General features: G+C 30.4%; 1 protein-coding gene across 1 annotated transcript; it reads right to left on the reverse strand.

Moving 5' to 3' along the window:
• Positions 1 to 14,836: 14,836 nt before the first annotated feature.
• Positions 14,837 to 15,515, reverse strand: LOC137932449 (uncharacterized). Its single transcript, XM_068776064.1, has 3 exons — positions 15,243 to 15,515; positions 15,145 to 15,160; positions 14,837 to 14,926 (listed from the first exon to the last, which is right to left on the reverse strand). The coding sequence occupies exons 1-3, from the start codon at positions 15,492 to 15,494 to the stop codon at positions 14,922 to 14,924; spliced, it is 273 nt and encodes a 90-aa protein (XP_068632165.1). The 5' UTR covers positions 15,495 to 15,515; the 3' UTR covers positions 14,837 to 14,921.
• Positions 15,516 to 19,249: the final 3,734 nt, after the last annotated feature.

Genomic DNA, 19,249 nt, shown 5'->3' on the forward strand with positions numbered 1-19,249 from the left:
ATGTACAACTGAAAATTCTCGGTACAACGTCAAGCTGTTTAACTTGATTCTGTTAGCTTATATCGCATGTGCGCTTATTTATTCTGCCTTAATTAATTGCAATATAATATTTGAAGTCTCAAAGTGATTCAGCTAAATTTATTGTCAAATAAAAAGAATGTATTGTTATATATATAATATAATTACGTACTGTCGCCCCGGTGACAGACGTTTGCGTCATTGAGGCTTAGTTCGCGAATAAATAACAAAAATTATCGTGATCTGAAATCAATAACTTCCAAAATATTGTAGCTATGTTGTGTTTTTTTTCCTATTTATCTTAAAGATGCAACAACTTGTAAAAAAATGTAAATTTTCTTAATCATTATTTTATTAAATAATTATAAGCTATACTATGACGTTTAAGCAATAATTTTGCCAATATGAACCTTTCAAAAATAGCTATAATTTAAAGAGCTTAATGATAGTTTTTTTTATCTTCAATAATTTGCAATATGTGTTGGATCTTTATTGCATAACTACAACCATTCAAAGATACATATAAGTCGCCGTGGCCGAATTGTGAAAACGCATAAACACGAAATTGTTTTGCTGTGACATATAATTTGTAACCATTTGATAAAGTAATTGTTAGTAATGGACATAAATATGTAAACTCGTACAAAATAAAGAGAGTAGCTGCTTCAATCGCAGAGTCGTTCGGGTCTCTGAAGGTGCTGTTAGTCGAATATAGCTTACTTATTAGCAACGAAGTGTTAGAGCTGACTGACTGAACAGTTTTCTTGAGCATTAGTTTGGATAAAAAGCTCCCGTGGAAACTCCACCACGCAACACTAGCGGGTAAACTCAGCTTGGCTGTCTTTACAATTAGGAAATACAAACATTTAACTGACGCTAATACGGCGACTTGTGTATTCTAGCTCCTTTCATAGCATCCTATCTTACGGTATTTTATAATGAGGTGTTGCCGATAAAATCAATTTTATATATATTTTACAAAAAAAAGCTAACAACTGTTCGAGATATTTACAACTTAAGGCTAGATAGGATAAATACTAGAAATTAAAATTAACTCGTAACGCCTTACTTTCAGCTTCAAAAAGTCAACAAATCCTTTGTGTGTAAGTATATATTATAAGGTTCCAAAAGATATCTTAGCCCTTCCTTTCCTTAGTTTTAAATCTAAAATTAAAAGTATTTTATTAAATAAATCTCATTAAAATGTTCAAGAGTTTTTTGTTTTTTTTAGAAAGGGGCGAAACTCGATTTCTTTACTAATTTACATAGTTAATATTATAATACACGCATGAAAAATTGACAAATTTTATTTAAAAAGAGCAACTCTCTATTTTCTGGCTGGCTGTTTTCAGCAGATCAGTAATCTTAGCCGGTGATTATTTATTCCCTATAACGTTAAAATAATCGACGATACAAAAGTACATGTAAATGTCTGCCTGAATTAAAATATTTTGTTTTTAAATACTAATAAGAATATTCTCCGAAACTGTTATTAAATGGAATTATAAGAAAGCATCACTATTTAATGAGAAGACATATATATATATATATATATATATATATATATATATATATATATATATGTGTATATTTTACTTAGTTCTTTATTGTTATATAGCGCGAGATCTGATTTCATCAGGCGTTATAATAAACTTAATTCGTACATTGAAATAAATTTCGTGATAGCATTAAGTTTTACTTCAAAGCAATCGAAAGAATTCTAATTTGGTCCACTTTGGAAGTTTAGTAATTTAAGAAAGTTCTTAGCTAAATTTACTTAAATGTAATTAAATGCTTTGGCTTGTTGTGTGTTAGGATCAAAGTTTGGGAAGTCTGTTACAAATTCCTTTTATGTAAATGGATTTAAACAATTTTTTCAAATACCGTAAAGGTTCTTTTTTATTTATATGAAATGTCCATTTTTGGCAATGTATATGTACGGAAGGTAGGTACGCGAGGTATCTACATCAACCTTTCTGGCAGAGTTCTTAAATCTATGGGTTCATGAGCTATAACATTTTAACAATCCTAGTAATTATACTATTTTGTTTACTCACTGTCTATTCTTATAGCTATTTAGTGGACATTAAATGTTTGTTTTGCTGTTCACTTAATATCAACTTAACTTAGATCTGTAATAGAAAGTTTTAAGATTACTTATGTAATTTTATGCTATTTCTTAATAATATATTGTTTTAATCCTACTATCTTATAGAACAAACTATTCATATCCACCCTCTTGCTTCTATAACTACTCAAATTGCATATTTATGCAGTTTCTATTTATATAAATGTATGGTAACATTTTTAACTCTGTTTGTCGTGTACTGATGTGATTGGTACACTGTGCCTGGGTAACGTATATCTTACTAATTCACAGAAGGAGGGCAGAATTTAAGATCTATTTTTTTCCCATCTCACATTTCATCGCGCTCCTTCGTTGGTCCTCAACCCAAACCGGTGCAGACTACATACACAGAGATACTATACACAGATAATATTTCAAATCTAGCAATGATCTGGGCGACGATTCCAACCCTTCGACACGTCAGTATTTTTCACTTCAAAGAAGGCTGTCTTTCTTTTGCAGACTAACTTTCAAAACCGTCGGACGTCTGGTATATAGCTTTTATAACTATGGCGGTTTCATCTTCCGAATAGCGTCTCTGCTAATTGTCCATAAGGTAATGGTTTATCGAATGATGAGAAAACATTTTTAATGTTTCATCTAATTTTGGAAGCTCTAAGCATTATTTACGAATTAATTTAGGATATTTTAAAACACCGATCTTACGTGGCCTTTCTATTCTTGCAAATAACACCTTTATGAAATATTTTTAAGTCTATTCCAATTATCATAAAAAGAAATCATTTACTTACCTTGTAAAAAAAAAACAAAGGCTAAGACAGATTTATTTATATGTGATCACTTCTTTATAATAATTCTAGTTAAACGTGACGTGGTGAAGAGATATGAAGTAAAAAATGCTTGTAAGACATTATAGAATTAAATAATACATGAACGATGTTACTCTCAAAGTTAATTTCAGGTTATATAGGTCTCAGTTGCAAATACAGCCTACATAAGTATCCGCGTATCCATCCCTACGTAAGCAAACTGTATCCGCATATCCAAGGGAACATTTTAAATCATAATAGGACCCAGAAAAATAAACCCAGGTGGTTTATTTTGCTCTCTTCTAGATAAAATTGTAACACTAGCTTTTAATTATAATTAAATAAAAAATGGCATTTTTATATAGTTCAACAATCAAAACCTGTGATGGCGATAGCTCATTGTGTATTTTTTTACGTCATTGTCGCCTTATCCAAGTAAGTAGTAAACCTGGCTATATTTGTTTACTTTATATGTATATATAAAAGTAATCTTGCGAATGATTCAAAATTAATCACTTTCTTTACGCTATCAGATAATAATAAAGTAGGAAATCAGAATGATTGATACAATATTGAGCGATTCGTCGATGACGCGGTGCGCTGGCTTCAACCTTTCGACAGCTGAGAATGAGCTACGATTAAATTATGATGATTATGACTACAAAGTCAAAACTGATGAAATAAATATCGAGACGGTTTTAACCAAGGTATGAAGTCCTATAGTTAATATAAATAGGGCTAAGATAAAGTAACCCGATGAAACTAAAAAATAAGACAAACAGCATTTGAAGAAGACGAAAACATCGAAAAGGTTACATAGCTCTTTATACGTCTACAAATTTATTTAGACGTTTATAATGAATTATTTCCAATAATTAACTAATGGACAAAAGGCATATCAGTCAGCTCATAAACGAGTACTTTGTCAAGATAATTGATGTATAATAAATTCACCACTGCCCAATGGCAATATTGTATTATACTACTGTATAAAATTTATTAATAAAAGTAATTGTGTAAGTAATATGACAATAATATGCATATTTTCTTTTAAATAAATGTAAAAGAGAGCGACATAAAGCGAATTTTCCGCCAAAACCTTAAAGAAAGCCAAAAAGAAATTCTGAAAATGGCGTTTACCATTTGTTTTAGATTCTAACTTTGTTACTTTAGCAAGGTAAACAATCGCCTTCGTAAAAATAAAGTGAGCTCCGACAAATGGAGCGCAAATGTGTTCGCTCACAGAACACTGCACTCAATCTATTTACAAAGGATACGCTAGAATCCATAAGACACCGCCTCACATCTTATCTATTTTTATTTTACCTTTTCTATATAGGTGTGTGTGAAGAAAAAAATTAAAGTTGCAATACCAAAATTTATCATTCAACAATTGATTGCTCATGGCATATAAAAAACTTCGACTGACTGCTTCTGTTAAGTTACTTATTCATTTTTTCATCATAATAACTTTTTAAGGAAACACACGTTATTATATTCTTTCATAAATATTTTCTGGCATCTATACTTTCACCAATACTTTTTAGACGATATGAGATTTATTATTACTATATTGTTGTTTCTTTGTGCAATACGATTATAAAATCGTGTGACTTGTACGGTTAGTTTAATTGGAAAAATTATATGACGATAATTTAAAAAGAGAGTAAGTTCCATGGCTTCGGAAAATACAATATCTGAAGAAAATGCAGCTATTCATATTGTGTCATTAATTTAACATCGAGTGAGATCTTTTATATTCTATCGAAGAATTCCCTCAAATATAAACAAAGAAATAATTTCTATTATAGAAAAGCTCAATTTAATGATCGTTATAGAAATAAATTGTTATTTATGAAAGTCCATTTTGTTAAATTGATACTAAATAAAAATTTTACATAAAATTATAAATATCAGAAGATAATCTGCAAATTTACGTGTAACTCCGTTGAAAACAATTTTAACACAATTTAACAAATTGTAATTATAGTACTAAATTAAGTGATGATGAAAGCTTTTAACCGTAAAAGCTTTTGATGCTTTACACCGATTATTATATTTTATTAAAATTTTGCTTTACTTTAATACACAGTTGGATGATTTTTTACTTTAGAAACGTTTAACTAAGCGTCGAAAATAGTATTTAAAAAATATGCGACCAATAAACATCTACATTGATTTTTGTCAAGTAAATTTTCAAACGATTTATTTCTTACAAAGAATAACGTATAATGCCTGTATAAATAGCGTTATGTACTCCTGCACTCCCCGCCCGAATTGCAATATAAAGATATGTTTATATGTATATTTTAAAAGACTGTACATAAGATTATCCCGTGTCAGTTACAGAAACAGTTATGTTTTAACTTTTTATACCAATACAGTGCTGAGAGACAAATGTTGTCATCGTGATCATTCCTTCTTTTAAATGTTAGGATAATATCATTTAAAAACATAAGTTTATGACAAGTAAGCATAATTCAAATGAGGACTAGTAACAGCTAAAGCCGGGGTCCAGCCGAGGTCCAGCCGAGGGCCTTTAAATTTAGTAACTCTATGTAGCATCCGCCTAAGCTATTTAGGAGCTGGGCAACTCTCAAAACTAGTGAAATCGAAGTATGTAACCTGGTGACCGTAAATGAGGTTTAAGGCTAAAGGCTCTCTGTGCTCTGCTCTCTCGCATCCGAGGATTCTGAAAATGCCACTTCGGCAGCAGTATAAAAAGTAAATAAGTTTTATTTATTCCAAAAGAAATTTTTACCAGGACTGTTATTGATCACCATTTCCTTAAATCTAATTTAATTTTGACTTCACTCTGCTTCGCAAGGTGTAAAAGAAGCAGGAAGAAACTTCAACTTTTAATAAATTTTAACAATACGATTAAATATATAAGAAATTTAGTATAATTTTGTAGATGTTTTATGAAAAACTACATTTATAATTAACAAACAATAATCTCTATTTCTTTAATAGTTTTTTTTTTTATATAGCCTTAGTATAGCTTTGACCACAAGCGAAAATGATAGAAAATAGTGAGATTGATATAGGCAATGTAAGTTACACAACAAACGCAGCAATGTAAAATTATATCGATGAAACGTATTATATATCTTAAAGTTAAAATTTTTGAGATATACACAGTACGTTCAAACCTAAATCAACTTGTCGAAGAGATTTCAAGCAAATGGTTTGTCGATTGCATGTATCACTAAGAAATGAAATACAGCTAAAATCTTCTTATTAAAAAATCACATCTACATATAGAAACCTTGATTAAGTAAGTAACGTAATTAAGTAAGTAAGAAAATTTGAAACACTATATTAAACCCGTCTCAAATATTTATACAAAAATATCATACATTTATATAATATAACACATATTATGCTTTCACAACTAAGATATAAAAAGAAAAAATGCAACAAAATTGATTAATGATTTTAAAAAAAAATTAAATAACTTAAGTTAACTAAGACACATTATATGTCCCGGATTAATTATATATTTAAAAAACTGTTTTAGTAGGCACTGCTTAAGTCTAGACTAAAAATAATTATGTGATATACAACAAAATATAATTGATGTTAAGCATTAGCGGTCTATAAATGTGAATAAGCCGTACCTCATTAAAGACACAGTCTTTAATATGGAAGAGGCTTTTTAAATCAACTTTATGAAACGGCCTTAAACTCTATTTCAAATAATTATCGCATAAGACTCCATATTTATATACTGCAGTCTTCTTTAATCAGCGCTTTATGTGACATATAAATGTTTTAAAATATTTACCAGTGAAGCTAATATTACTTATAAAGTAATACCCTGTATAAAATCGAAAGAATAATAAAAAAGTGCTTAGAAAAATTTAAACTTATTTGTAAAAGGTGTAAACAGGAAATAAACATCGCATGAATAACGAAAACAAAATGTTTTTCACTTAAATATCACAAAAGAGAAAAAATAAAGTGCAACGCGAATTCGGAATAGAAATTGCCTCGTTTGAGCAGAGACCGCAATCGTTCTGTAGCTCTCCGTTCAGGTTAATGCTATGTCGTTGCTGCAATTTATAAAGATTTTTTATAGCCAGTTTTTATTATGTAACAAAATAATTACACTGTAACATAATTCAGAGCCATGATTTATCAGAACCAATATAATAAATATATTTAATTAAAAACGTTACATTTTCTATGCGAGTTAATTACTTTACTAATTATCATGGTTACTAGTGATTTGTACAAAAGAGAAAAACGTTTTCAAGATAAATTACTTATTCATATAAACAATATAATGCACATCGATGCGATCATACAATTTATTTTTTTCTGTTATAATGAGCAATTCATATAATTATTATTTATAAAACAATGTTCCTATTATAACGATGGTAATCATGTGTTTTTAGTTTTAGGTTATGTTTCATGATTGATTATTGGTATATTTGTAATTGTTGCAGCTAAATATAAATAAAGTAAATAAATAAGTGAAATTATGTGAAAGCATTTGTACTAAGTCAAATTTCAATGAAAGATCAAATTTAAATTTAAATACAATAAAGTGAAATTTTGTTTTAATTTTTTTCGTTAATTTTAAATATATGTTTAACAGTTCTCTGTAATTTCTTAGCAATATAAACAAATATAATACCTTAATATCATATATACAAACTCAGTGTTTGTTTATTAATAAAAAAATACACTTAGTGATAATACGATGGTATAGGATGGCCTAACAATGGTAGCTACACGGTAAAGAACTGAGATTTGTGATCGTAAGCAGCGAGTTCGATTCTCGAGATACAGTCTTATATATATTTCACACTTTTTGCATTAGTCATATAGAGTTGTGACTGTAATATTACACTTCGAAGATCAACCCGCCGGCCAACTGAGGCGATTGTGATATATATCCAAATAGATGATGTAAGGGTGGCCTATGCCTTATAGTAAGTGCCTATGGGCTGAAACGACGAAATAATATGATATAATCAAAAACAGTTATGACTTTTAAGATATTTATTTGTACAATAAGTTACTTCTTTATCATTTATATTGTCTCAATAGAATAAGTCAATTATAATTAAAAATGATTATGCTTAAATTCTAAAATAGGGATATTATACAGGATATGTGACCTCGACAATTTAAATATTAGTGATATTGATATATTCTCTTGCTCTCTCGTATCTTTTAAAAGACAATTTCGTTCGAAATTATTGGGTACACACAATACAATATAAACATCATTGGAACGTGACGGCTTGCTGTGACTCGTAATTATTGCGGTGTGATATTCAGAATGCGCTGGATCTTTGATCCCTGTTTAGTAATGTTTTTATTTGTTTTGTCATTGTTTGACTATAAATAATTAAATGTTCTTAGTGAGATAGTTATAAGGAAACAATTGTAATTAATTTTATATTTCTAAATTTCTAAGTTTGTACCTTCGTACTCCCTTTTGTTACCGTTTATCTCCAATAAAGTAAATAAATAAATAAACATAATAGCAGTTTTAAGTGACGTACTTATTACGTTACTACGTTAATGGCCGTCTAGTTGAAATAAAACAGAATCAATTGACCAATATACTATAGAGAAAATGTATCAATAGCGTACTTACTAATTATTTCATAACAATGTGTCTTTGTATGTTTCATTGTGAAACATACAGATCAAAGTTCATAACATGCAAACAACTTATCCTAGAATTCGTGACAATGTTAGTTATCTCAACTTGTTTCAATCGAGCCGGTAAACAATAGGGTTATTGAAATTCCTGCAACACTGTCATACTTCATAACCTTAAATTTAAATTTTGGATCTATATTTTTAGATTTAAAGATAACTTATTATTATTCCGTATATGCAATAAAATAAATAATGACTTTGTAAAGGAAATAAACAGATACCTTATAAAAAACATTTCGCGCAACTTATAACAAAAACAATAGTTTTCGCGTCTAAGGGTGAAAGCCCAAATGTCAATAATCTTATCTATTTGTAATTTTTTTCAAGTTCTCTTTTTCAACCAATAAACGCACAATACAAGTCATAGGCCTTCCCCAAAGATCTCTACGATGAAAGATCTTAAGCTGTCCGCGACCTCCCACGAACTTAACTATATCGTAGGTCTACCTAGTGGGCAGCCAACCCAGGTAGCTTCTACCGACTCATGGTCACCACCCCAAAGTTTACGGAAGGCCGTTGGAGCCACTAGGTATCCAGTTGCTCGGGCGATTTGCTCCGCCCACTTCTAATTTTTATTTTCGTCAGTAAAAAAAAATCTGATTAAATCTCTCAGCGAAGCTCCGACCATAGCTTTCCTCTTCGTTCACTGGTCATTCACTCAATGTTATTCTGTTTTATTTAGTAAATTCATAAAGAAAACTAACAAGTTTCTTTAAGTTTAAACTAATAAGGTTTATTAATGCTGCATTTACTTATAAGAAAGTGTCATATCACTCTTCAAATAGAAACAGAAATATTAGCTTAGCAGTAAAATATAGTAGATAAGACGTGGAATATATATTTATCGTTAGCGTTTTAAGATAACTCTTTTAAAACTAATTACTAGAATTCTGTTTAGATGAAATCGTTTTTAATTGTAAATTGATCAAGTGACCTAATAATTTTTTTCGGGAAATAATTTTACAAATAATTTAGAATTTTTATTAATGAAACCATCATTTCATCTGTTGGACATCTACTGATGATCATAACCTTACCTCGCCAATATTTTTCTAATAAGACCAATAGGAAGCAGCCAGCATTCAACGTCTTCCGTCTACCTTAGTCTGTCGTCTTGTAGGTGGACGTATTACTTTGGACCACCACTGCACATCCATAAAGCCTCAGCGACCATCTGTTTTGCGCGCGGTGTGGTCTGTCCCCTACCACTTGAACTTGCTAATCCCCTGGATTAGGTAGTTTACTTTCATTCTTTTACAGATCTCCCCATTCCTAATTCGGTTTCGTAAAAAAATCCATAACAGGCCTACTCTTGGCTCGTTAAGCGACTGCGAACGCGTCTATAAAAAAAATTAAAGAAACTTTTAAAAATATTATGAAAAAGACATTATAAATCAATATTTATGAAAAATTACTGGTTATTAATGTTCTACCATAGCAAACTTTCTATGTTTATTACGAACAGATGTATTGCGAGGTAGTAAATCCAGGCAACGCAAAACTTTTGACATGGTTTTGTTATTACTCCATATATTACTTTTTCCGATAAATTATTTTAAGTTAACGTAACGTCAAGTCCATGTTATTCAAACAATTACTTTATAATTAAATTGTATTGTATAATTCAACTATTTTACTAAATATTATAACTTATTTATAATATATAATTATACTTGTAATATATTAAATAAATGTTTTATTTGGAGCTGTTATAAATAAGTCAGATAGCGTGACATAATCCTATATAGTATCTGTATGTATTATATTTTTAAAAACAGTGTTTTGACTCTTTAATAAAGGTAAAATACAAAAATTGTTTTAATTATCATTGCATATTATCACACGTTTCGTTCCGGCTTCTATATTAATTTATTTGATTATAAAAGAGAATGTATTGAACATATTTTTTTAGTTAATAACGGTGTTTGTATTTGGCAGGTCCCTCTAGAGTAATAATAATACATTTAAAATGAGCTTTAAAAACAATATTATTCCACCTTTCATGCGATTTAAATTTTTGTTTTGTACAAAATATATTACATGAATAAATTAATCATAGCATTGTTTTTCCTTTCATTATTGCACGTGTAATTGGTGGCTGTTGGGGTCAAAAGGTTCTCGAGTGGCCACTACAAGCCGGTAAACGCTACTTAGGTAGACCCCTACAAGGTTGACTACCAGGTCTCGGGAGTCATTGGATGCGTGCAGTGCAGGACAAATCAGCAAGGCAATCTATGGCGAAAGTCTATGCTTTGTAGTGGGAATCTATCGACTGAAAAGACGCGAAGAAGAACATTGTTTTTCCATGATATTACAATTGCAATATAACTTACTGCTCAACAAAAACACTACACTAGATAGAGCTCATCTCATAGAGTTAATTGTCGTAATATTGGGGACAGGTATACAGAAGAATACTAAATCAAGAATAAATAACGATTTCAGTACAGACGGTTAAATACAATATAGACAATAGTAAGGTAAAGAAATTAAATTATTCACCTACGATATAATAGTTACTACGGTATTTAGTGTGATTTTCCGAACCGTTTCAAAACACAAACTCATCTCATATTCATCATATCGTATTAAAATTAAGAGAGAAACTTTAAAAAGAAAATTTTGTAAAAGAACAATTCCCTTGCTACTATGAACCTATTTGAGTAAAAGTAGCAACAAATTTCCCTCGAGTGTTCTGATTGGCTGTGCATAAAATTATAACAAGGTAACGGTTTGCAATAAAGTTCATTGGTAGTCTAGTAAGGCATAACTAACTATCGTCGGTCTCGGGTTCGATCTCCTAAATACAAACTCTTTGTTTGAACCCCAATATTAGCCGTGTTAAGATAACAAACATTATCATCAACATTATTACTTCAGCCATAGAAAGTCAACTGCTGGAATTAAGCCTACTCATACATTTCCAACCGAATTGTTCCAAAGTGGTCTGCATTCAGCATCTAAAAATATATAAAACAATACCATAGAGTAAAATGCGGGATAAAAATTCAAATACCGAGATTTCCAATATTTCATAGGTGACTATTGGACGTATATGGTTCGTATCATTTTTCTACACAATAGAAGACCAATCAAATACTGTTCCCATGACGTTGGAAATCTTCGTAGTTTAATTTAAATTCATTTATATTATTTCATATTCATTTATATTAGTTCATTATAAGTTTAATATTTTAAGTTCGTTTTATTTATTTCAGATTGCCAACAAAACATACAATGTTACATGAAAATACAAATAATTAAAAAAATACAGGACATTTGTAGGACAACCACAACATAACTAAAAAAAATTTGTTGTAGAACGAAAAATTACACTCGTGTTTGATGGTTACAAATCGTAAGTAGAAAATAAAATCGGAAACTCGAATAAGATTTATACTTACATAGTGCTAATGTTGATATCACTTGTAATCTGTATAAATTTCATTTACTTTCTAAAACATTTTTTATTCAGTGGCACTTACAACGTATCTGGTTAGGGAGACCAATGCTACGCAGTAAACCCCGGGGGTCAAACTAAGCCCAGGGACTTGACAGATGGCAGGTCATCTGAATATACCTTCATCCAATGTCATGAAGAAATGGAACATTATCATATCAGCAGATAGACACCCACTTCATGGAATAGGCCTTCCCAAAGAAAGCCTCACTAAGATGACCAGTCTTGTGCTGTCCGTATCCAAGAACTTCCGACAAACTTCATTATATCGTCGGTCTACCTATGAACATCACCGATCTAGAAATAGCAAAGCACTGACGACGCTTAGGCTAGAATTCTTTACAGGAACTACTTTAGAGGACACTCACGTCAGCCTCTAAAAGACCACGGCTGTAACTCGAAGTACATTAAGCACTCCGAGTTACAGCTCTGAACGGTTTAATGATTTGCTATCATCGAATCATTCTTTTTACTTTCTTCACAATCTTGTGTGTCATTATCGTTATCATTTCAGCCGTAAGATTACTACTACTGGACATGAGCTTCCGCTTTAGATTTCCAATTGGACTAATTGGAAACGACCTCTAACCAGTGTCTTCCGAAGACCTTAAAAATGTCATTTGTCCACCTTGCAGGTAAACATCCCAGGCTACGTTTGCCGGTCCTTGGTCTCCATTATAGAACCTAATGACCCCAGCGGTCAGTTCTAAGCGCTATATATTTGTTCACAGCTTCTTCTGCAGGGATAACTTGCCAAATTTTTGGGATATGTTGCTTACGTTCGTTCATCTACGAATCTGTTCATTCCTGTGTTTGATTTCGTTGTGAAATTTTAAGCATAGCCCACGGGTGGTTAATCAACTGTGACCTCGCCAATAGGGTTTTTACGTTTTGTTTTTTACGTTTCAGTGCTATCAATATCCTTTGGTAATTCACATTGATTTTAGATTTTCCACTTAAGCCACCGAGTGATATTAAAATAGAAGATGTAACATATTTCGTGAATATCACAAGCAATAAATTAAAGAAAGGTTAATACTTACTGTACTGTACTGTACTGTAACATAAACGGAAAATATTAAAAACATATATATAAACTAGTTCATACTTATAATACTCTCTAATTTTAAATGGCGATTAAGTCTACCCTTCTCCAAAACAAGTGGTGCTCAAATTACATCCCCGCTGTGATCGGACAGTGTACACAAATATAGCCACTCTAAAGTGCCAGTCTCTACTTTCAAGCAACGCGAGTGGATACCGTGAACTGTTCACACAAAAAGCACTTATGTACAATAGGCGTAAAAACTTAGAAAATAACATAGTGAATAGATTTTCCTAGAAAGAAACGAACATCTGACAGTTGAGAAAATTCTTCTGAACAAACGATGTTATACTGTGACAGTAAGTTAAAGATAAATAAATATATTATACTACGCAGTACTGTGTCTATACACAACACCTTGTATTATATCTTGTTGAAAGAACGTTTAAAAAGACTGCTTATAGATTGAGAAAGTGTAAAAGGAATCGGAATTCAAATACATTCTATTATTTTCATCGAAAATGTTAGATTATTTTTCTTAATTTATAATGAGCAAGTGTTTTGTCGTTTGGGCACTTGCCCAGCGTACTTACGCTGATACGGTATCCCGGTGGCGGAGGACCTTGATGCCTGGACGACATCTCGAAACTTATTCCAAAACAACAAGAAGTGCTAGTATATCGATCTCATGTTATTGTTTTATTGATGTCGTTCCTTGTTTCAGCCAAGATTCCCACTGCAAAGCATAGGCCTCCCCCTAAGATATCCTAGAATGGTTGTACGAAAATCGCCACTCTTGGCAGGCGGGATGGCTATCGCAGTTTGGTGTTACCGTACGCTGCCGCCTATCCTTTGGAAACTTGTTCGTGGACAGTGACAATCCTATATAATTAATGCGCAGTGTGAGTTATATGAGACTGTATCCCGGGATTAGAACCCGCGACCTACTATCGCAATTGACAGTCCATTACCGCTAGACTACCACTGCTCACAAGTAGTAACAGTAGTTATTGGTGTAATATTCGTCAAATGATTAGTGAAAAGTTTTATTTTCTTTTATTTTGTAATACGCTATTTAGTTACTAGCCAGTTCTAAAAACTTTTATGTAAATAATGTATAAAAGCCATTTTACCTGATTAATACGTAGTAAAATAATCTTTTTTGAACAAATATGGCTGTACGTGTGTGTAATCTTTTTTTTAAGTTGTTAAAAGGTAAATAAACAACTAACAAACTCATAGTTAATTGGATAACAATTAATTCTCAGACTGTTACATTTACAGTCTATGTTGTATGCTCAAACATCGTTCATTAGGTATCTTGTCGTATGCGGTTATCACTAAACACATTTGAGCGTTAATCTGTTGTAAATAGCCTTTTGTAAACCCATAGTATTAATCTATTCAACTCAGTTCAACTGTATTTAGTTTAAAAACTGATTGTACTTCGTTAGGTACACTCTAAAGTCAGTTTTAATATATGAACAACGATAAGACCAGACAATACCATAAAACCACTACTATGATTAAAACACATTACCGATTTTGATAAAGTTAGCATCCGTTGTCATGGTTTTATCTTTTATGTGTACATTATATACCAATGTATTATCTTTCATATAACATAAACAGTACCAAGAGACAGAAATATTTTCAAAAAAGTTAACAATATTTGTGTATTATTTTAGGTTAAATAAAATAAAGATTTTTTTATTCGATACATAATTAATCCTTAATAAATTTATTTATAATCAATGTAATCCATTTATAAAAAGGTTTTCTGTTTTCTTATAATACAGACATCATCACATCGCCTTATACTGAAATAAAAAAATAAATATCACATTTTTTTTATCGTGCATACATCAGTTTTTAATTTACTAAAACAAATAGATTTTGTTAAGCAGTAATTAATTAACCGATACCAAAACAATATTAATATTTTATTGATACCGTTATTTTTGTAACTCACATATAGGCTTAATTCCAAATATGGATAATTATGACAAGATAAGTAAGAAGAAACATAACTACTTACCATTATGATGTATGATCTAAAAATAAAAAAAAAGTATTTAATACAATGTTTACTCTAGGTACTGGTAAATAATCTAGAAATAAAGTACTCAGTTTTACCGTTCCATTCATCGCACGCATTTCCTCAGTTGTATAATCAGCGAATTTATTTATATCATACGTAGCTGAATTTTGTATTGTATTGAGTTCATTGATGCGATGTAATGATTTTATAAAAGCTTGATAATGCTGTTCCTTGTCGGCTTCGTCTTTGTATTTTCTGCCATAATTTTTGATAAACTTTTCGAACAACACTGAAGCGTTATTAATGTCGTAAATTGGTCTGTTATTCTCCGATACGTTAGTATACATGGCGATCACTAGTCGCTAATAACCAACTGACTCATACAATGACAAAGAAAAATAATACGCATATTGAATTGATATAAACATGGTTCAGTTCTGACGCATATTCAATGATAACTTGGTTATTAATCATTGTTTAGACATTTTATGCAGTTTCAAAGATTACATTTAACGTTGTTTTAGTTAAACATGCAATAAATAGATAATAAAAGTGTTTACGAACACCAGAGTTGAAACAAATATGTATTCATCAATATTATTGCTTTTATATAAATAAAACTTTATACAAACCGAAGTATGTGCATATATTTTATTTAGTAGCACCTTTTCATATCAAAAATGTTGAACAAATTAAAAAAAAAATAATTCTAATCAAATTTAAGCACAATGACTACATTAAAATGTACACCTCTATTGTTTTTTTAAAAGTCATGATTATGTTATTCAGTATTCGTAATATAACGAAATATGAAAACATGCAATGATCGAATAAAATTATTTCAAGGGCAGTTAAAACATTAAAAAAGTTAATATACCAAAAATTTATTGGCCAAAAAACATTATTTTCAAGCCAGTATTGTATAATTGTATATAAATAACATCATCGTAGTATGGAAAATATGAGCAAAAACAAACACTTGAACGTGATACACGAGATTTTGTGAGTGGTTTACGTCCCATAATATAGCAGTTAGGATAAAAATGTTTATAACTCAGTTTAAAGTCCATAACGAAGAGAATAAAAACATTTAAAAACACCATTAAAACGGCATTACTTTTACTTAGATGTTCAAAACGGAGAGAATTAACTAAAGTACCCACGGATTTAGAATAGAAATTAGCTTGTTTGTGCAGATAAGGTAATTATTCAGTACCTCTCTATCCACATGAAATTTTCACGTGAAACACGTTTAACAAAAGTAACAAGTTGTAAAAATAACTATTTTTTATTGTTAAATATTTAAAAAATTATTGAAATAAAATAAATAATTACCAACGACTAATGATGTAATAATATTAAATATTAGGCTATTTAAAAACCGATGTATATATTATTTAGAAAATACTATAAATAAATAAGGCATAAATTGTCCTAGTCTTATTGTTTTATGATTATCGTAAACATAAATAATCTTCAAAAGAGTTTTACTGCGAAAATGGAAAACAGCGTAACCTTCAGATAATACCGTAAAAAATAATACAAGGTTAAGGATACAGTAGGTATAGATATAAAAACGGCGACATGATAGAGGATGGACACTTTTGATGAAATGAAATAAAAACATCCGCTTAGTAATGCGATTACGCATTATTATCAAGCAAATGCATAAACAATGTCACCTATAAGAATAAAAAAAAATTAAGACTGCAGTAACATTAGTCGAAATTGAATACAATTTTCATAATTTTTATTAGTGACTAGCTGTCCTGAAAGACATTGTGCTATCAAAAATAATTGCCCTGTCACAGTCAACAAAATATAAATATATGGTGACACGGTGATTACTTCATTTGTTGATTTAATGTCCTAATAATAAACAGTGATAATTAACAAAAACATTTATTTTCATATATAACGTGCTTACATATTTGTTGTAATATTATGTTATCAATATTCTGTTCGATTACATCTTAGCACATCTTTGACGTCAAATATTTCAAAGCTAGACAGGGCAAGTGTTTTTTTTTTAAATGGCTATAGACAAAGTATTTGACTTCTAGCTCGCCGGATGTTAAGCGATAACGAAGTCTACGATGCAACGTGCTTGCCTAAAAGAAACCTAGTCACTCTTGACTTGGAGACTCCCAAGTACCTCACTTGTACCTTACCTTTTTAGCATTAAGGTTAGCGACACATTATTTATTTTATTACATAGAGAGTAGGGGTAAATAGATACAAAAAACGTGCATGTAACAATAGTACATTTCTTTCATTCTCATTAAATTCTGTTACATTTTACATATCATAGGCTCGTATGGCATTTTATAGTAGAAGCAAAAATATAATAAAATTGAAAGTATTTATGAAATAATATTATTCACTTAAGTTTTGTATATATAATGTAATACAAAAATATTAGTATCTTTACATAAATATCGATTTTTAATAACGGACAAAAATCGTCCGGGATTCTGATATTCGGGATTCCAGAATCCCCGTATTGTATGCCCTAGTCCACATCCAACTAGTCTTATTAGAAATTTACGGAAAAGGCCTATCTTCAGGTTTAAATGATAATTGTGAAAATGTGGAATGTTATAATTCAAAACCATATCAATAACAGTTCAAATTTTTTAAATACAAGTGCAAATTTTAAGTTAAGATTTTTTTTAAATGTTATTAATTATTATTGATACGTATTTATAACAGCATAGGCTGACTGACTCATTTGCGTTATTGCGTATTGCGTTACGCGTATTGCGTTATTAATGCCTACATGAAAATTTTCCTTTATACATTCATAGTTCAATCGTCTGCTATGTTTTAATAAAAAAAATTTGTAAACATTTTGTCCATTTTATGTGCAAAAGTAAACATATAATTATTTAAATTTTATCGCATTTACTTATTTTATAAGAATTAGTCATAAAATATTGATAATACTAGTAAAAAATTAAATATATTTTTTAAACCCTGAAAATTTATGTTTATCACTACATTAATACGTAACTTCGCATCCCATATATACAAAGTGCGGACGCCGAGTCCTGCGTTGCAGGGAGACGAGGCAGGTGCCGTGCCCGAGGCTGACGTCTCATGTAGCAGGCGAAGGGAGGCAACCCCTGCAATGCATTAGCGTTCACCGAACAGACTCTTTACCCTACCTAACCAAATAAGTTCAGTCTAAAATTCAATATTGTTTCACATACATGTCCATCATTAGTGTTTATCGGGAACCGTCTCCAAATTGTAATAAGACTTGTTGCATTTTTAATTTAATTTCTAATTATTTATTACACATGAATGTAACAACTGAGTTTGATTTAAAAAAAATTACTTTTAAAGAGGTAACCACTTTTACGGCAATTGTTGCTGGGTGCAACTAGTGAATTATATGAGAGTAAAAAACTCCTGATTTTATGAGTGGAATATCTCCGTGAGGAAAAAGTGGCTGGAGACTGTGTGGAGGAACATGCAACGTCTAATCTCTCTATAACACAAGACTAAAAAACAGAACGAAAATCATGGTGTCAATCAGTGATAATATCATTATAAATTCAGCTGTTGGACATAGGCCTCTTTATAGATAACAAATAAGAGTAATTTCTTATTAGCTAGAAGCGAATTACATCCAACGTCTTCCGACGGCCAATAACAAGGTTGTCTATCCACCTTGAGGATGAACGTTCGACGCCCAGCTCCGTGATAATTTAATTATTACTAATATACTAAAAATACCTTAAAGAAACATTTTAAAAAAAAACTTAAAAATTACAGAACTGCAACAAATTATTATTAGTTAATAGACTAAAGCCGTAAAAGGTTTTGAAATCAAAATAAAACAAAGAGCGCATTAGTGAATATATATAATTATTTTATTTCATTACAAAAAACCTTAAAACTGTAAAGTGAATAATGGAGAAATCAGCAATTTCGTAAACAAGTTCATAAACAAAATTTTATTACAAGTAACAAAACACGGAGTAACCAATTTCTTAACTTAAGTATTAAAAATAAAAGAATCAATTTTTATAATTACTTCCTATTCCTAACAAATAATGATTATAATTATATTGCTACTGTAACCGCTGTACCGCGC

The sequence above is a fragment of the Battus philenor genome, unplaced genomic scaffold, assembly GCF_028537555.1.
Source record: "Battus philenor isolate CCGP_79_NKW_IND1 unplaced genomic scaffold, ilBatPhil1.0.hap1 SCAF_9, whole genome shotgun sequence".
In the NCBI taxonomy this organism is placed as follows: domain Eukaryota; kingdom Metazoa; phylum Arthropoda; class Insecta; order Lepidoptera; family Papilionidae; genus Battus; species Battus philenor.

Excerpts from the sequence above, each read along its gene's own strand:
- LOC137932449 (XM_068776064.1), bottom strand. The coding sequence starts at position 15,494 with ATGTATACTAACGTATCGGAGAATAACAGACCAATTTACGACATTAAT.